Here is a 16,127-nt window from a genome sequence, read left to right as displayed (position 1 = left end):
TCCACTTTCTTCTCAACTACTATTCTTTATCCATTTAAAATAAAATATTGGAGCATTGGAAGTATTTACGTACATTCTAGGAACACCATCAATATGTTACATGAGATACATAAATAAAATTATGAGAAAACAAATAATATTTTTTTTTAATATTATGATCAGCTTACACACATTTCGATTAACTTTATAAAATACATATCATCTCCCATCAATAACAAATATCAAATAACCCTATCCATCAAAATTAAGACAAATAAAAAAAAATCACTTAATATTTTTATCTAGACTAAAAGATTTATGATTCTTTTATAATTAAAGCCATGCTTAGGAATATTATTTTTCTTTGTTAGAAGAAAAAATATTAACTAGTCAATTGTCATAACTCATAACTCATGCCTACCTTATCCCTTAAGAATTATTACTAATTAATACTAAACTAGTGAAGAAAAATTGATCTTACGTATGACAATTTATTGAAAATAAGGTTGGAATTGTTCAAACTAATTTATCAAAATGGATGTGCAAATTTGTGTTTAATATCATAATATAAGCTATTTGATTGATTGGTAGAGAATTTCTATAATATTTTCTAAACAAAGTGTAGCAATATAAGAGTAAAGACAAGAATTTATTTAGTTTATAGAAACATATTTTTATATTAACTTTAAAATGTTGAGAAGATTACAATCTATGTGATACCATCATTGTCGATTATTTCAAGAATGATTGATTAATTTTTTCATTCATGAATTTTTGTAAAGGCGTCATATTTATCTTGTTTCGAATTTGAGCATCAATTTTTAAAATATAGTTCAATATTTTAGAAATTACAAGGAGATTAAATTCTTTAAAAAATATAAAGTAAATTCTGATGGACTCAAAATTAAAGTTGTATATATTTAAAGTTTTGGTCAAGTATGATTTATATATATCACATCTTATACATTTTTTTTGAATTTTTTTTGGAAAGGAACATCTTATCCTTAATGTAATCATTTTTAGATAATGTGTGTTTACGTTTACTCTAAGACAAAATAGAGGTGCTTATCTTATATTTTATTTTTTGTCATTTCTTGTGTTTGGTTTATTATTATTTGACAAGAAATCAACGCAACTTTCATTTGTTGTAGCTTTATATAATTTGTTTTATTCTAGAGAGGATCCATTAGTCACTCTCATCAACTATGTCTTGGCTTCCCCTCTCCACCGCCTCTTTTTGGAAGATCGAGAAATTTTATATTACCTTATTAATATTTTGAGTCACGATTGTGTAAGTAAAAAAATATAAAAGAAATTTTCATAAATAGCTATAATATAATTTGTCTAATTATAATTTTTATTAATATTTTTATAAAAGAGAGAGGAGAGCGCATATATTCCACTTCATATTTATTGTGTTTGAAGTTATGTTTGACAAAATCCAAATTTAAAGTTTAATGTGATTGAAGTTCAGACAAAAATGATTGAACTATAGTCATATAGTTAAAGTTTAAGAAGAAATAATTGAACTTTAGTTATAGTACTTTGTGAAGATTAATTTCAGATTCATATATCTAAAATTATCTCGAAGTGAATATACTCAAAAACTATTTTTAAAAATAGACAGATGCTACCCTTCGGAATGACTCATAAATTCGGGCTTGAAACTTCCATGTTGGAGGTCTCAAATTCGAAACTCCTTATCAGCACAAGCAAGAAATTCGCCTTCTAGATATCCATACACTTCACCCATAATTATTTAACCATATTTCTAGAGGATTAGTGGGATAACCAACACTTATTGGACTTTTAGCCCCTATCAAATGGACCAGCATTGTGCATCAACAATCTAATCACATTGCAAAAACACACTTAGTGGATTAGTGTTAATATCCTTTTCATCTATTTTTTCGAACCATATGAATTTATAATTTCATTGAACAATGAGATTCTACTCTGATAACAATAACATTATTCATTGTAGTTTACGCGTTCGTTTAGTCATGTGAGATGAAATAGTGATATGAAATCATACGAGATAAAGTTGAAGTTGAAGTTGAAGTTGAAGTTTTGTTTGGATATACAATTTGAGTTTTTAAGTTGTATTATTTGTTAAAAATACAAAAACCTCATAAATTGTGAAAACTATCAAAACTGCCCCAATTATTTATACAATCTTACCAAATAAGCTAACAAAAGTATAATACACCACACAACACTATTCTTAAAATTATACAACATTTATTGATCGAACTTTAGTTCAATAAAAAGATAAAATTGAACATGAATTACAGTATACTACTCTTTAATATAGTTGAACATGGTCGATATCACTAGTAACTATCTCATTATGTTCATATCCCATGAATATTTCATCATTCATTTGGTATTATCGCAAAAAAACCATGTAGATATAAATGGTGGAGATTTATATAAAATAAATAAGAAAAAAACAACAACGAATAATTACATGAAATCACAAGAAAATAAAGGTTAAACTAACATGGGTTGTGGTACACTGGTGAGAGTGCTTCACCCTTAACCATATATCTCGGGTTTGAGCCCTGGGTATGGAGAAAATCATGTTGGGAGCGCCACTCCCGAATGAGCCATACAGTGCGCGATCCGAATTTAGTCGGAGCTCCAAGGTGGGATCCGAATACCAGGTGGGAAAAGAATAAAAAATAAAGGTTAAAAATGAATAATATAAAAAAATATTTTTATAATGCGGGCTCGGAATACCATGTGGAAAAAAAAAATAAAGGTTAAAAATGAATAATATAAAAAAATATTTTTATAATGCAGGCTCCGAATACCAGTTGGGGAAAAAATAAAAATAAAAATAAAGGTTAAAAATGAATAATATAAAAAATTATTTTTATAATGCGGGCTCCGAATATCAGGTGGGAAAAAAAATAAAAAAATAAAGGTTAAAAGTGAATAATATAAAAAAAATATTTTTATAATGCAGCCTCCGAATACCAGGTGGGGAAAAATAAAAATAAAAGTTAAAAATGAATAATATAAAAAAAATATTTTTATAATGCGGGCTCCGAATATCATGTGGGAAAAAAATAAAAAATAAAGGTTAAAAATGAATAATATAAAAAAATATTTTTATAATGCGGGCTCCGAATATCAAGTGCAAAAAAATAAAAAATAAAGGTTAAAAATGAATAATATAAAAAAATATTTTTATAATGCGGGCTCCGAATATCAAGTGCAAAAAAAAAAATTATAATGTGGGCATCGAATAACAGGTGGAAAAAAAATAAAAAATAAAGGTTAAAAATGAATAAAAATAAAATAAAATTATAATGCAATGCATAAATCGCATTCAGCAAATGCGTTTTATGCCTTATGTGACTGCCTTACTAAATTTTCGAGTTGCACAGTTCCCCATAGGTGAAAATATTTGAATTCTATTCCCCAATAAGAAATTTTAATAAAATTAATTCCCCTCTTTTCTGTCTTGTCGAAAAAGAAAACTCCATTTTCTTCTTCTTCTTCTGTATATTCCGTCGTTTCATTCTTCAGAAAGCTTTGAACTCAAAATTGAAAATCTATAGTGGAAACAGCGAAGAGGATCGAAACGTAGAAAATGAGCAGCATTGGAACCGGTTATGACCTATCGGTGACGACATTCTCGCCGGACGGCAGAGTTTTTCAGATCGAGTACGCCGGAAAAGCTGTTGATAATAGTGGTACTGTTGTTGGAATCAAGTGCAAGGATGGAATCGTATTGGTATTTTTCTTGTTTTGTTTGTTTGTTAGTGTTGTTAATGTTAGGGTTTTTGTGTTTAGGGTTTAATTTTTTTGTTAATTGATTTTGGGGAATTTTGAAATTGTAGGGAGTTGAGAAGCTGATTGCGTCGAAAATGATGTTACCGGGATCTAATCGTCGGATTCACTCTGTTCATCGTCATTCTGGCATGGTAATAGTTTATGCTCAAACTACTGATGCTAGTGTCACTGATTTATTAGCTACTGTTCCATATGATATTTGCATTAATTGATTGGAAATTTTATTAAAATTTTCACATTTGAGGAGGAGATGAGCACTTTTTTTGGCTGACAATGCAACTACTAGTACAACAGCTACTATACTATGTGTGAGCTCTTAAGGGTGACATTAGCTCAATTCTTCTCATTTTGCAGAAGCCTTGGTGAATATAGTTTGATAATAGATATCTGTGGGTTAGTTGAAGTGTGAGTAGGCTTGCTTGGACACTGCCTTAATTTGAAAGAAACAAAAGGAATTAAACCGTTAGGCTTTATTACTTTTGGACTAGGTCTGCTGTATGAATCCTCTACATCCATTTTGCTCAATTTGGGTTCTTTTCATTCCAATAAGTAATTATTTATCTTTGAAGACAAATTGAGGTTCTCTTAAGTTAGATATTCTTCAACGGTTCAACTCTCCTACTAGATTTGTTTGATGATGGTTCTGGTTTAACTTTGTCAAGTGTTTGGCTAAGAAGATGAAAGATTTCTGTGTCTACGTTCTATAGCATCAGACTAATACTGTGGAAAGGTTTAGTCCGTCACATTTTTCATTTTGAATGGCGTTTGTTCGTGAAAATTAAGTTAAGATGGTTTGTAGTGATAACTGATAAGAGTCGAGTGATGCTACTGTTTAGTAAGTTGTTAGAGGTATAAACTTGTAGAAACATCATAAATTATCAATTGAAGTTGAAATGGACCTATGGAACTGGTAAAGTTTTGAACCAATGCTCTGTTGGATGATTCTTGGGTGATGATGCATTCTATTTGCTGATTTTTCTTTACGTACAGGCTGTTGCAGGGCTGGCTGCTGATGGGAGGCAAATTGTTGCCCGTGCAAAGTCTGAAGCAACCAGCTTTGAAAGGTTTGCTTCTTGCACATTATCTGTCTCCTATAGTTTAGTATTCATGATGAAAGAACTCCTGTTTACTCCGCTCAACATTTGAAAATTGTTGTTGCACATCATCCTATACCACCACCCTAATTTTGACTCTTCCATTGACTGGGTTTGTCATTTGTAGTGTATATGGTGAACCGATTCCAGTGAAAGAACTTGCAGAACGTGTTGCTAGTTATGTACATTTATGCACACTTTACTGGTGGCTCAGGTTTGTTGGAACATATGTTGCTGTTTTGATACCCTCATTTTCTTTCATTAACTTGCTTTCTGTACCTGAACTGGAGTATTACTTGTTGTAGGCCTTTCGGATCTGGGGTAATCCTTGGAGGCTATGATAGAGATGGACCTCAACTCTACATGGTTGAGCCATCTGGTGTCTCCTATGTGAGTGGAATCATTATTTAACTGCTACATTTTGCACCATGCAGCGTGCTATTATATTTTCTTATAATCTCTGTTTCCTTGCTTTGCACTGACCCTTAATAATTGAACTTATTTTAGTGGTTGATGTGTTCTGTTGTTTGTTGTAGAGGTACTTCGGTGCTGCTATTGGGAAGGGCAGACAGGCTGCTAAAACGTAAGTGTGTAAATCTCTGCTGGACATCCTAAATTTCAGATTTGAAACAATTGGCATAGCTTTATGATGAAACTGAATATTTGAATTTGCATTTACTTACAACTATCAAAAGGATTGCACAAAAAATCCAAGTTAAAATTTTAGTCAGCCTTTCCATAGTGCCATGAATGTTATCCTTGGGGTTGTGCAGTTGGTTTTTCTAGATTTGAAACTTATAACAGCTTTGAAGCGCCCCCAAGGCCTAGCTCAAGTGGCAAAAGGTGGAAGATTTGTGGCTTAGGTCGCAGGTTCAAGCCCCACACCATGCAAAGCAAAGCCTGGTATTTAAGTGGAGAAGGGTAGAGGGGCGGGCCCATTATCCACCGAGTTTAGAAGGCTGTGATTGGTCCAAAGGGCGGGTCACAGACAAATTTCTCAGTTATCAAAAAAAAAAACAGTTTTGAAGCCTTCAATTTTCTTTTTTAATAAAAGCAATCCATGTTATTTGTTGTTGCCCTTTTCAACAATATTAATATGGCTTTGAAAAGAACAAAACACTAATGTGATTTTGAAACAAAATCTTGGCAGTGAAATTGATTTGTCACTTCAGGTCTGATAGTAATATTATGTCTTGGTGATGTTAGAAGGACCAGCTAAATACTTTACTGCTATAGTTAGTACACTTGAAGGAGACTAAGCTATTTTGTACACGGAAGGTTAAAATGAATAGTGATCAAACTGAGTGTTATTCAATCAAGTTTTGCCTTATTTTGGCTATCTCTGGCACCACATTTTTATTATGCACACTAATGTGATTTTGAAACAAAATCTTGGCAGTGAAATTGAGAAGTTGAAGCTCTCTGAAATGACGTGCCGGCAAGGGGTTATTGAGGTAGCCAAAATGTAAGTAATTGTTCTCATTGAACTTTCAATTCGATTCATGGTAATATTTGTTGTGGACATTTAACACTGATGCAAACACACGAACTAGTTGTGTCATGTGTGTATATGTTGTTTTTTGACATTGAGAAATGCCTGCAAATCAGTTTACAGAACATGTTCCAATTCTCCTCAACCTTTGGTTATTTCAATATTTTTGGGCAGCCCATCACAATCTTAGCGTTACAATGAGATTGTTTAGTTGCAAGTGAAAATTCAATCTGTCTTTAACATTTGGGAGCACCAATTTAGGTTGATGAAGTGGTAACGCTATGCTTATCTGTAGGTTCATAAATTTATAGTTTTGTCCATATAATTTATAGTAGTTGGTGCTGCATGATTTTATTGTTCAGCTTTTTGACAATAAGTTATATCTGTTAACCAGAATTTACGGAGTTCATGATGAGGCAAAGGACAAGGCATTTGAACTGGAAATGAGTTGGGTGTGTGATGAGTCTAACCGGCAGCACCAGAAGGTAATTCAGGATCCTTCTTGGGTACACTTCCCATAGAAACTGGTATTCTATGTCAAATGCTATTATTCTGTCTGCATTTTCTTAGTTTTGGTTGGACCTGCCACACAAGTGAGGAGATATTAGAGCAAATATTATCTTTATTTTAGCTTAGTTATTTTTTTTGTAATTTTCCATCTTTATTTTGTCTGCGTGCATGTATATTCATAATGATGAATGAATGTTACTTGATGTTAAACTGAAATAAAAGATCCGGTTAGGAACTCATGCTGATATATTTGATGTTGCCATAGGTTCCCGCAGATCTGTTAGAGGAAGCCAAGGCTGCAGCTAAAGCTGCACTTGAAGAGATGGACGCAGACTAATGACGCAAATACAACTCCGCTCTCTCTATTTACTTCTTTTATCAACTGAATCAAATAGTCTGCTCTGGCTGTCATGTTTGGAATTTGGCACCTGTATGCCGATTGTTTTAAGTGATGAAAGAGATCTTATATTGTTTTCACTGTTGACTGTAATCTGTACACGTAACTTTCTTAGATCAAGAGGATATGTTGCAGTCTTATATGGGGAATTCTCGGTATTTAGCAATTTGTATCTTTGACATATGGCTGCTGTCTTTTTCCCCTCAACTGGGGATCCTTATCTCTTGTCAGATTGCTATATATTTGCTTCGATTGAGTGAAGAATTTCACTAAAATGGCATGTTGATTGTACATGCCATGAAAGTAAACTCAATCCAAGTTTTAGACTGATGGCAAAGAAATGTGTGTATTGATACATTTCCAATACATCTTGTTGAATATTTAACAACTTACCTAGTAAGATTTAGGGAAGGTAGAGTGTACGCAGACCTGATTTTACCGCTACCTTGTGGGTAGAGGGTAGAGGGTGTGTTTCCAAAAAATTCTCGGCTCAAATGCAACAAATTCAAGTGCAAAGAAGAAGAAAACAATGCAAAAATCATGGCAACTAAACAATGTATAGCCTACAAGAAAGGAACAAGAACAACAAAATAATGCAATAATCGAAACATTGTTAACCACAATGATGACAAGTGGGCAAAAAAAAGAAAATACATATGAGACATTAGCTAAAATGAACAACATACCCTAGTTTAAAGGAACTATTTATCTTCTTTTTTTAATACTTTAAATTGTTCTAGTAAATTTTGCTCATACTTCAATTAATATGAATGATGAACAATAAGAAAATCACTATAAGCAAGAAATAACAATGCCAATGAACAAAGAATAAAGATTCATTGACTATTTCAACTGCACCATGGAGTCTCATTAAGGTGATGAATGATATGTTCCATTTACAGATATAGAATGCTTTCTTGAACAATGTCCAAGTCCATATCCATAGGCAAAACAATTACACAGTTCAGGGCCAAAAATTAATTCAATTGGTTACTGGTAGAACTATCTTCCAGTATGTTCAGATAATCTAAGAGGTTGCCCTAAGGGTAATGCTCGGCTTCAGCGCTGAACGAAAACAAATTTCTAACTTGATGTTTCAATTTCCTTTCCATGAATATGTCTCTCTAACCTTCTAAGCCAGATATCATAGTCCATACGATAGGGCGTTCCACAAAGGCTGTCAACATAATCTGCAAATGCTTTCAAGACTGTAGAAATATCTCCAAGCTTTTGGTGGATTAGCCTTCTTGACCAAGAGGTTTCCCTCCATTGCAATGCTCCTTCAACTGAATCAAGATCAGGCATCTCCCCACCAGACGAAAAGTAGAGCATGTAAACTAGACTCTCAGCATCGGAAGCTGAACACAATTTCCCTTCTTCAAGGGCATACGTAGAGGAGAAATGGAGATTCATTGCAGGACGATCCCTCTCTTCTAAAAGAGCATGTCCCCAACCAACAAGAACAAAATAAGGTTGCCCCACACCAGGTGTAACAAAAATAACATTCTCAGGCCTGAGGTCACCATGCCGAATGCCAGCTGAGGCAGCTGCTGAAAGGGCAGATAGGCAGTCATGGCAACACCTGATAGCCTCATCTTTACCAAATTGGCCAACTCTCACCATATCAGCAACTGTTATACCCACTGAGGTAGTCACTAGAATGGGGGTTCCACACCATGGGTAATCACAATTACCACCATTTCGTCTTCTGCACTGGCCAGGGTGAACTATCCGGCCAGATGCACTCAATTGCGGCAGATATTTGCTAGATAACCCATTTTGCTTCATAATTTTTAATATCTTAGTTTGCCTCTGAACTTGATACCATAGCTTCATATCTTCCCATGCTGGTTCCAGCTGAGAAGGATGCGAACCTACATACAGAAATAAAGCCTTACCTGGATCTTCAACAGGAGATGCAATATAATATGTAATCTCTCCATCAGTCAGGACTTCGTTGATCTGATAACCCTTCTGCCAGTTTGAGTCTTCTATCAGCAAGACAGAACCAACCTCCAGATTCATAGACTTTTCAGATACCAACCTGACAGATTCTTCATGCACTTCTACAATTTCATGTGAAGCACTATGCTGCTCGAGGCGAAATGAACCATTTCCATTCGACCTGCTATCCCACAATTGCCTTTCAATTCTTCTTGCTTGAAGATGAGAACTGTGGTCAGCAGCCAAATCTTCAACTGAGTTCGTTGACATTCCAGCATACTGAGTGATTGAGTGGAAAGTAGCAAAAAGTACCTGTAAAGCACCAATATCTCCCCAATTAGCATTTCCGAATTTGGTCCAGATTCTATCAACGGGGGAGATTGTAATTAAAGCATTATTTTTTATCCATTCAGCAGCACAACCATAAACATCATTCACATCCATTTCCAACTTGGTTATATCTCCTTCAACTTTCATGACTCCACCATATTGAGAGTCAACTAAAAGAACAAATACAGAATTCAAACTGAGAGGAATATTGTATCTGCTGAAGCTTCTTGCAAGCAATACACGTACTGTAAAGAATAAAGCTTCACCTAAAACTGAGAGAGAAGGCTTACAGTCATTCTCTACTGTAGCACGGTTTCCTATATCAGGCCTTAGAATAGCAAGTTGCAAAACATCATCCCACTTCCCTTGTGGATGCTTTGGGTTCTTTAGCATTATAGCTGTAGCACAAAGACCTCCAACTCTCCCTTTAGCAATGGCTTTCTCAGCCTGGTAGAATCTCAAGTTTGAATTGTAGATACTAGAAACATAGAAAGGCAGAGGTTCATCCTGACCCCAAAATGACTCCCATAAACTCTTCACACTTGCATGTAGAAAATCTTCAAGGGCAAGATAAGCAGTTGCTTCCACAGCACCAGAAGCTGAGTCATAGATCGCTCTAGGCATTCGAATCAGCTGCTGAAATGGAACTCCTTCCAAAGCATAATCAAATTTTTGAAGATCTATCAATTCAAAAGGAACATCAAAGGGAGGTTCCTCTCGTACCTCTTCATACCATGTCTTAAGGTTTTCAATCAGGCTTTCGCTATCTACAAACCTACGGAGAAATTCTTTGCGATCTTGGACTCTCCCACCTGAAGAAATACTAGACTTTTTTGTCCCAGATTCCACGGATTCTCGATCTGGGGATCCACCTGTCAATTTAGTGCAAATAATCAGAAGCTGATGGTTAAGCGTATTTACAGGATTTTACTGATAAGAATCTTCTAACAATACCTAAAAAGTGGATGCATTCGATATAATTTATACTATACACACTCCTTGCCTGTTTCAGGACAATAATAGGCTCAACTTCAATAAGAGACGAAGAAGGTTATTATGGTTATGAATGCTAGAGATGTTATTGAACAGACAAAAATATGAACAATTATCAACTATTCATTCATCCAAGAATAAGTCTAAAGCAAAAACATCAATATGGGACGAGGACATTTGGGAAACACCGACTTTAGAGCTACTTATTAAAGATGAAAAGAACAAAATAATGAGAAGGCTAATGAATTCAATTACATCAACTAAACTTACTTATTTCAGCATCAAGTAAATAATATGAGTATCAAGCTGCTAAGCCATACTATGAAAGTGTGAGAGTGGTGGAGATGAGGGTGAGGAGGGGTGTGTCTATTTTCGAGGAACTAGTTTGGATTCATGTGGGGGTTATCACAGATCAGAAGTCATCCACCTTGTGAGACTCGTGGAGTAGCATAGGGAGAGGAAGAGGGATTTGCATATGGTGTTGATCGACCTAGAGAAGGCTTACAACAAAGCCCCAAAGGAGGTTCTATGGAGATGATTGGAGACTATAGGTGTACTTGTGGTGTACACTAGGACGAGTGAGGACGTAGGATGGAGCCAAGACTAGGGTCAGGACAGTGGGAGGAGAAAAATTTAATTGGGTCTGTTATAAAAAATCTCTGTTATCACTACGCTCCTTTTTCCAGAAGAACAATTCAACAAAGTTTTCCTTTTTCCGAAGCAAAAAAATTTTCAAGAGCTACATACTCTGAGATTAAGATCGAAAACTCAGCTTCAGTCAACGGTCACGCCATAATTCTCTTTCAGTAAGTGGATCAAACCATAATTTCTATACCATACCACAGCAAAGCTACAAAAGGCACCAATTATTACCCAACAAAAGCTAGTTATTGAGGTGGGAGAGCACAAGGCTATATAAGCCCCACATCACCTCCCCATTAAACAGATGAGGGAACTCAAGTCCCATGCATTGCAATAGGATCTTAACAAACCACCATGCTATGCATCCGTCAATCATTTCTAGCTCCGAGTCAACAATACAATATCAGCATCACCGTCCAAGGCACACTGAGCATTAAGGGCGAGAACCACTCCCCCAAAAGCTAGCTATTAAGGTGGGTAAACCCAAGGTTATATAAGCCCCACATCAACGGCCCATTAAACCGACATGGGACTCAAGTCTCATACCTTGCTATGAGGTTCAAAGGCTAGTTATTAAGGTGGGAGATCCCAAGGCTTATAAGCCCCACATCAGCACCCCGTTAAAACCGACGTGGGACTCAAGTCTCATACCTTGCCATGAGGTTCAAAAATTAGCTTTTGTTCCTTCCTTACATGGAGTCTACAACAAGAACATACCCAATGAATCCTACAAGTGGAGTCTGGTAGCCTAGAGTGTACGCAGGCCTTACCCCTACCTTGCACAGATAGAGAGGCCATTTCCATATGAAACTCAGCTCCCTCTCCACATGGAGTCTATTCAGTAAAACCCAGAAACCCAAACTCAGAAAACTCACAAAAATTACCACTAAAATCACAACTCACCAACCGTTAACCATCACAAAAATTCAGAAATATCCCAATTCCAAGATGTAACCTTTATTCCTTCCTCACAAAAAAAAACTACATTCAGTCCAAACCCATATCCACAAACTAAAAATGCAAGAGATCACCAACCATTAACCATTCAAAAAATCACCAAAAAAATAAATAAATTAAAAATCAGAGATTGACATTTATTGCTTCAACGACATGAAGTCCATTTTCAGTCAAAAAATTTAAAGCCAAAGTCAAATAATACACAAAAATTAAAGGATTTCAACTAACCAGAGAGAGAAGAATTTTAGTACCTTCCATTATGGAGAAAAAGAATGAAACTTTAACTGAAATGTTCTTCAGATCATCAGCCTTCAAAAAAATTCATCTATTTTCCAGTTTTCTCTCTGATGATGTTTTTTTTTTTTTTTGGTGAGATACAATAAATAGGAGTATATTTGTTTATTTAAGAAGTTTTTCAATAAATTTTATTTTTACTCCCTCCGCGTTAAAATAAGTGTCACTTCGACCATTAAAAAAGTTTCAAAATTCATATCACCTTAAAAGTTTAAGATAAAAAGTTATATATTTTTTCCATTTATACCCTTAGGAGTCGTTTGATATGCAGAACAAAATGGAATATCTCGAGTTTAATTTTGGTATATTCATTTTATCTCATTTTATGTGTGCTTATTGTGTACCAAACAATTCCTTACACTTCATCTTTTTAATAGTGTTCAATTCTCAAAAAATATTTATTAAATAGAGATAGTTTAGTAAAAGATTTATATATATATATATATATATATAAATATCATTCCTCAAAATTGAGCCTCAAAAAGCTTCAAAGTCAACAATGGAACTCTAAAATTCAAAAGAAAACTCTCATCATTGGTAGTAAGATGCTCAATTTACAATTCAAAATTCAATTTATAGTTGCCCAAAATTTCTCCTGAAAGACCATTAGGCGAGATAAGTTGGGCTCACCGAGTGGTTTGGCGATCCGTCCTTTGATCTCTTCCATCACCATTATGCATTGGTTCTCAACATCCCCAAGACCTGTAACTTTGGGCGATCCATTTTATCATTGTGAAACTGATCGGCGATTTGTCGACTGCCTATTCCTGTCGCCGACTTGGTTTTTTCCCTCAGGGCTGGCACACTGGAGCTTTAGGCGGGCTGAAGAGCCACTTGGCGACTCGCCGAGTGGTCTAGGTGATCGCCAGGATTGTCTTTCTTCACTTCTTCAGCTTGTTATGCTCCATTTTGCCTGATAGTGTCCTTATTTTGCTCCTTAACTCACATACCTGGAAATCAAGGCTTTAACATCAGTTTATAGCATAAATTAGGCATTTAAGGACACTAAAACTATCAAAACAATGCCCTAAATGAGTCCAAATCTCGGACTAATCAATATTGTAATTGACAAATTTATTAGGTTAGATTTATTTTTAAAAATTAAATAATATTTGACCAATGATTCCCTCTATCAGTTGAAGACCATTTTTTGTTACCTTTGATATGCAATGTGTAAAATTTTGTAATAACTTCTTCTTGGAGAATACACATCTTGTATTTTGGAGAAATAATTATTTAAATGTACTAAAATAAGCAAAAATAAGTGTGTTTATATATATATATATATATATATTTGACTATATTGGTAATTAATGTACCAAATGAATATTTTTTGACCAGATACATGATAAGCGCAAAAGAAATTTATAGTCAATTATGAGTTAATATATGTTTGTTTAGTCAAAAATTGAATCAGATAGTGATAATCCACGTAAAAATATAAGGTCCCCATACAATCGTCATTTCAACGTCATCTAATTTTGAAATGTTAGAAATTTCATTTCATTACGTCGATAACCACAAATCATTATTCATTATCATTACTTGCTATCGATCAACTAGATTAATTAATAAAAAATATTTTCTCCTTCTCTTTATTAGTTTTACTTGAATATTTAATTTGTTATTTATTCGATTATCAACTACTAAATGACTCATTTCCTGAAGGTCATGTCCTAATTTTTGTCTCCAGAAGAGGTGGTAGGAGTTGGAGGATGAAACGCCCTTTGCCCTAAGAATTTTTTTGTTTCGCCTTGAAGTCGTCAATAAAATTGAGCTAATATATGATCATGACAATACACTGATCATCAGACTCAATTTTTGAGATTCAAGGTACAACGTGCATCAATTTTTTATCTAGCCGAGCTAGTATAGAATACCCAAATTTAAAGCTTGATGCAATCATATTTACCCCATTTCAAAGTTATCAAGCAACATTTTCTAATGATGGTGATAAGTATTCCTCACAAATATTGCTCATAATTTTTATTTCGGAAAAGGGTCAAAAATACCCTTGAACTATTCAAAAAGGTTTAAATATACCCCTCATCCACCTATTGGATTAAAAATACCCCTCAGTTCACCTTTTTGGTTCATTTTTACCCTTAAAACTAACACCCTTTTATTTTTAATTATTTTTATTAATGTTTATTACGTGGCATCTTCCTATTGGATAAAACCAAATTCCAACCAATTAGATTTTCCTCTACCCACTGACCCATATCCATAGCCCATAACCCAAAACCCAATTTAAAAACCCATTAAAAATAAAGGATATATTAACCTCTCTTTCTCCATCTTATAGCTTCTTGCAGGAATGAAAATTGTGTACCAAAAAAATTTAAATGAAAAACAATATACTGCACTTAATATCAATGATCACCCACATGCCCTGCTACATAATTAATCAATTGATGAAAAAAGGTTAGCTAACAACTGTATTTGGGCATAATATTATGATAGTTTACTTTCTCCCTGCACCACAGACCACCAAGAACACCACAATATCTTTTAAGAAATTGACAGAGACATGAATAGCTGATACGTGGTTTTTAAGAAAGAAACATATACATCAAATGAAGTTGCTTAATTCTTTAACTTGGTCCTAAAATAGCTTCTTCTTTTTTTTCACAATCTTCAAAAGCCAGAATAAGTTTGATATTTCTTGGAAGAGTTACCATAAAGTAACCTTGAAATATTATCTTACAACAAAGTTAGAAAAATACTCAAAAATCAATCCTAATCAAATTCAAGCTTTCACACAGCAGTTGAAGTAGCTGAAAATGCTTCTTCTTGTAGTTGATGGGTGATACTGAAATAGCTTTAGTGAGAAAGAGATGTTTTTTTTAAAGGGTCTTTAAATTGAGTTTGGGTGATGGGGCTATAGATATGGGTCGGGGCGGATGAAGGAAATTTAATGGGTAGGAATTTAGTTTATCCAATTAGAAGATGCCACGTAATAAATAATAATAAAAAATAATTAAAAAAAATAAAAGGGTGTTAGTTTTAAGGGTAAAAATGGACCAAAAAGGTGGACTGAGGGGTATTTTTAACCCAATAGGTGGATGAGGGGTATATTTGAACCTTTTCGAATTGTTCAAGGTTATTTTTGACCCTTTTCCGTTTTTATTTCAACTCCTCCTTCTCTTTTTATTATTGCAAAAGCCTTGTTTATAATACTTATTAATAAAAAAAATTAAATATTTAAATACACATTTAAATAGTAAAGATGTGTAATAAAATTTAGACATATGAATTTAAAAATTAAAATGTTGTATTAAACTCTAAATACTAAATAATTAAGATAACTTATTTTACCAAATTCTAAATACATAAAACTTGTTTTTAAATTAAAGTAATATAATTCTATATCAATAAAATATTTTTTAAAAACACATATGACTGTTTATTGTGCTTTGTCGATTGAAAATGATATTATTTATTACAAACTGGTGGTAGTTTGACAACAAAAACTGATAATTTGATTGATGATAATGTTGATGGTGATGACGAATGGTGATATATAATGGTGGTCGGTGGTGCCATGGGGGTGATGACTAACTGATTAGTGATAGTGGTTGTAATTAGAGCTGTCAATATGGGCTAGCCCACCCCATTCGGGCTAACCCATACAGGCTTTTACATTTTACGGGTCAGGCCGGGCTAGCCCATTTTTGGTGTGGGCCAGAAA

The 16,127-nt window shown here is 34.1% G+C and overlaps 2 protein-coding genes across 4 annotated transcripts; one reads left to right on the top strand and one right to left on the bottom strand.

Moving 5' to 3' along the window:
* The first annotated feature begins 3,453 nt into the window (after nucleotides 1-3,453).
* On the top strand, nucleotides 3,454-7,459 carry LOC102581342 (proteasome subunit alpha type-3-like). The gene is made up of 9 exons (XM_006339177.2): nucleotides 3,454-3,724; nucleotides 3,831-3,914; nucleotides 4,774-4,847; nucleotides 5,005-5,091; nucleotides 5,183-5,267; nucleotides 5,414-5,460; nucleotides 6,277-6,342; nucleotides 6,764-6,854; nucleotides 7,145-7,459. Exons 1-9 carry the CDS (start codon nucleotides 3,581-3,583, stop codon nucleotides 7,214-7,216), a joined length of 750 nt encoding a protein of 249 aa, XP_006339239.1. The 5' UTR covers nucleotides 3,454-3,580; the 3' UTR covers nucleotides 7,217-7,459.
* A 635-nt stretch (nucleotides 7,460-8,094) lies between these two features.
* Nucleotides 8,095-12,502, bottom strand: LOC102581000 (uncharacterized). Of its 3 annotated transcripts, none has more exons than XM_015310203.1 (3): nucleotides 12,394-12,502; nucleotides 10,274-10,422; nucleotides 8,095-10,186 (listed from the first exon to the last, which is right to left on the bottom strand). In XM_015310203.1, exons 1-3 carry the CDS (start codon nucleotides 12,398-12,400, stop codon nucleotides 8,360-8,362), a joined length of 1,983 nt encoding a protein of 660 aa, XP_015165689.1. In that variant the 5' UTR covers nucleotides 12,401-12,502; the 3' UTR covers nucleotides 8,095-8,359. The 3 variants fall into 3 exon arrangements, with proteins under 3 accessions (XP_015165689.1, XP_015165692.1, XP_006339238.1); XM_015310206.1 differs by having other exon boundaries at nucleotides 8,095-10,183; XM_006339176.2 differs by having other exon boundaries at nucleotides 8,095-10,422.
* Nucleotides 12,503-16,127: the final 3,625 nt, after the last annotated feature.

Source organism: Solanum tuberosum, unplaced genomic scaffold, assembly GCF_000226075.1.
Source record: "Solanum tuberosum cultivar DM 1-3 516 R44 unplaced genomic scaffold, SolTub_3.0 scf00008, whole genome shotgun sequence".
In the NCBI taxonomy this organism is placed as follows: Eukaryota; Viridiplantae; Streptophyta; class Magnoliopsida; order Solanales; family Solanaceae; genus Solanum; species Solanum tuberosum.
Note: the sequence above shows the minus strand (reverse complement) of the source record. Positions and strands in the feature narration are given on the sequence as shown.

Coding starts and splice junctions, on each gene's coding strand:
- LOC102581342 (XM_006339177.2), top strand. CDS start 3,581: ATGAGCAGCATTGGAACCGGTTATGACCTATCGGTGACGACATTCTCG. Junction 3,915..4,773: donor TTCATCGTCATTCTGGCATG/GTAATAGTTTAT, acceptor CTTTACGTACAG/GCTGTTGCAGGGCTGGCTGC. Junction 5,092..5,182: donor ACACTTTACTGGTGGCTCAG/GTTTGTTGGAAC, acceptor TACTTGTTGTAG/GCCTTTCGGATCTGGGGTAA.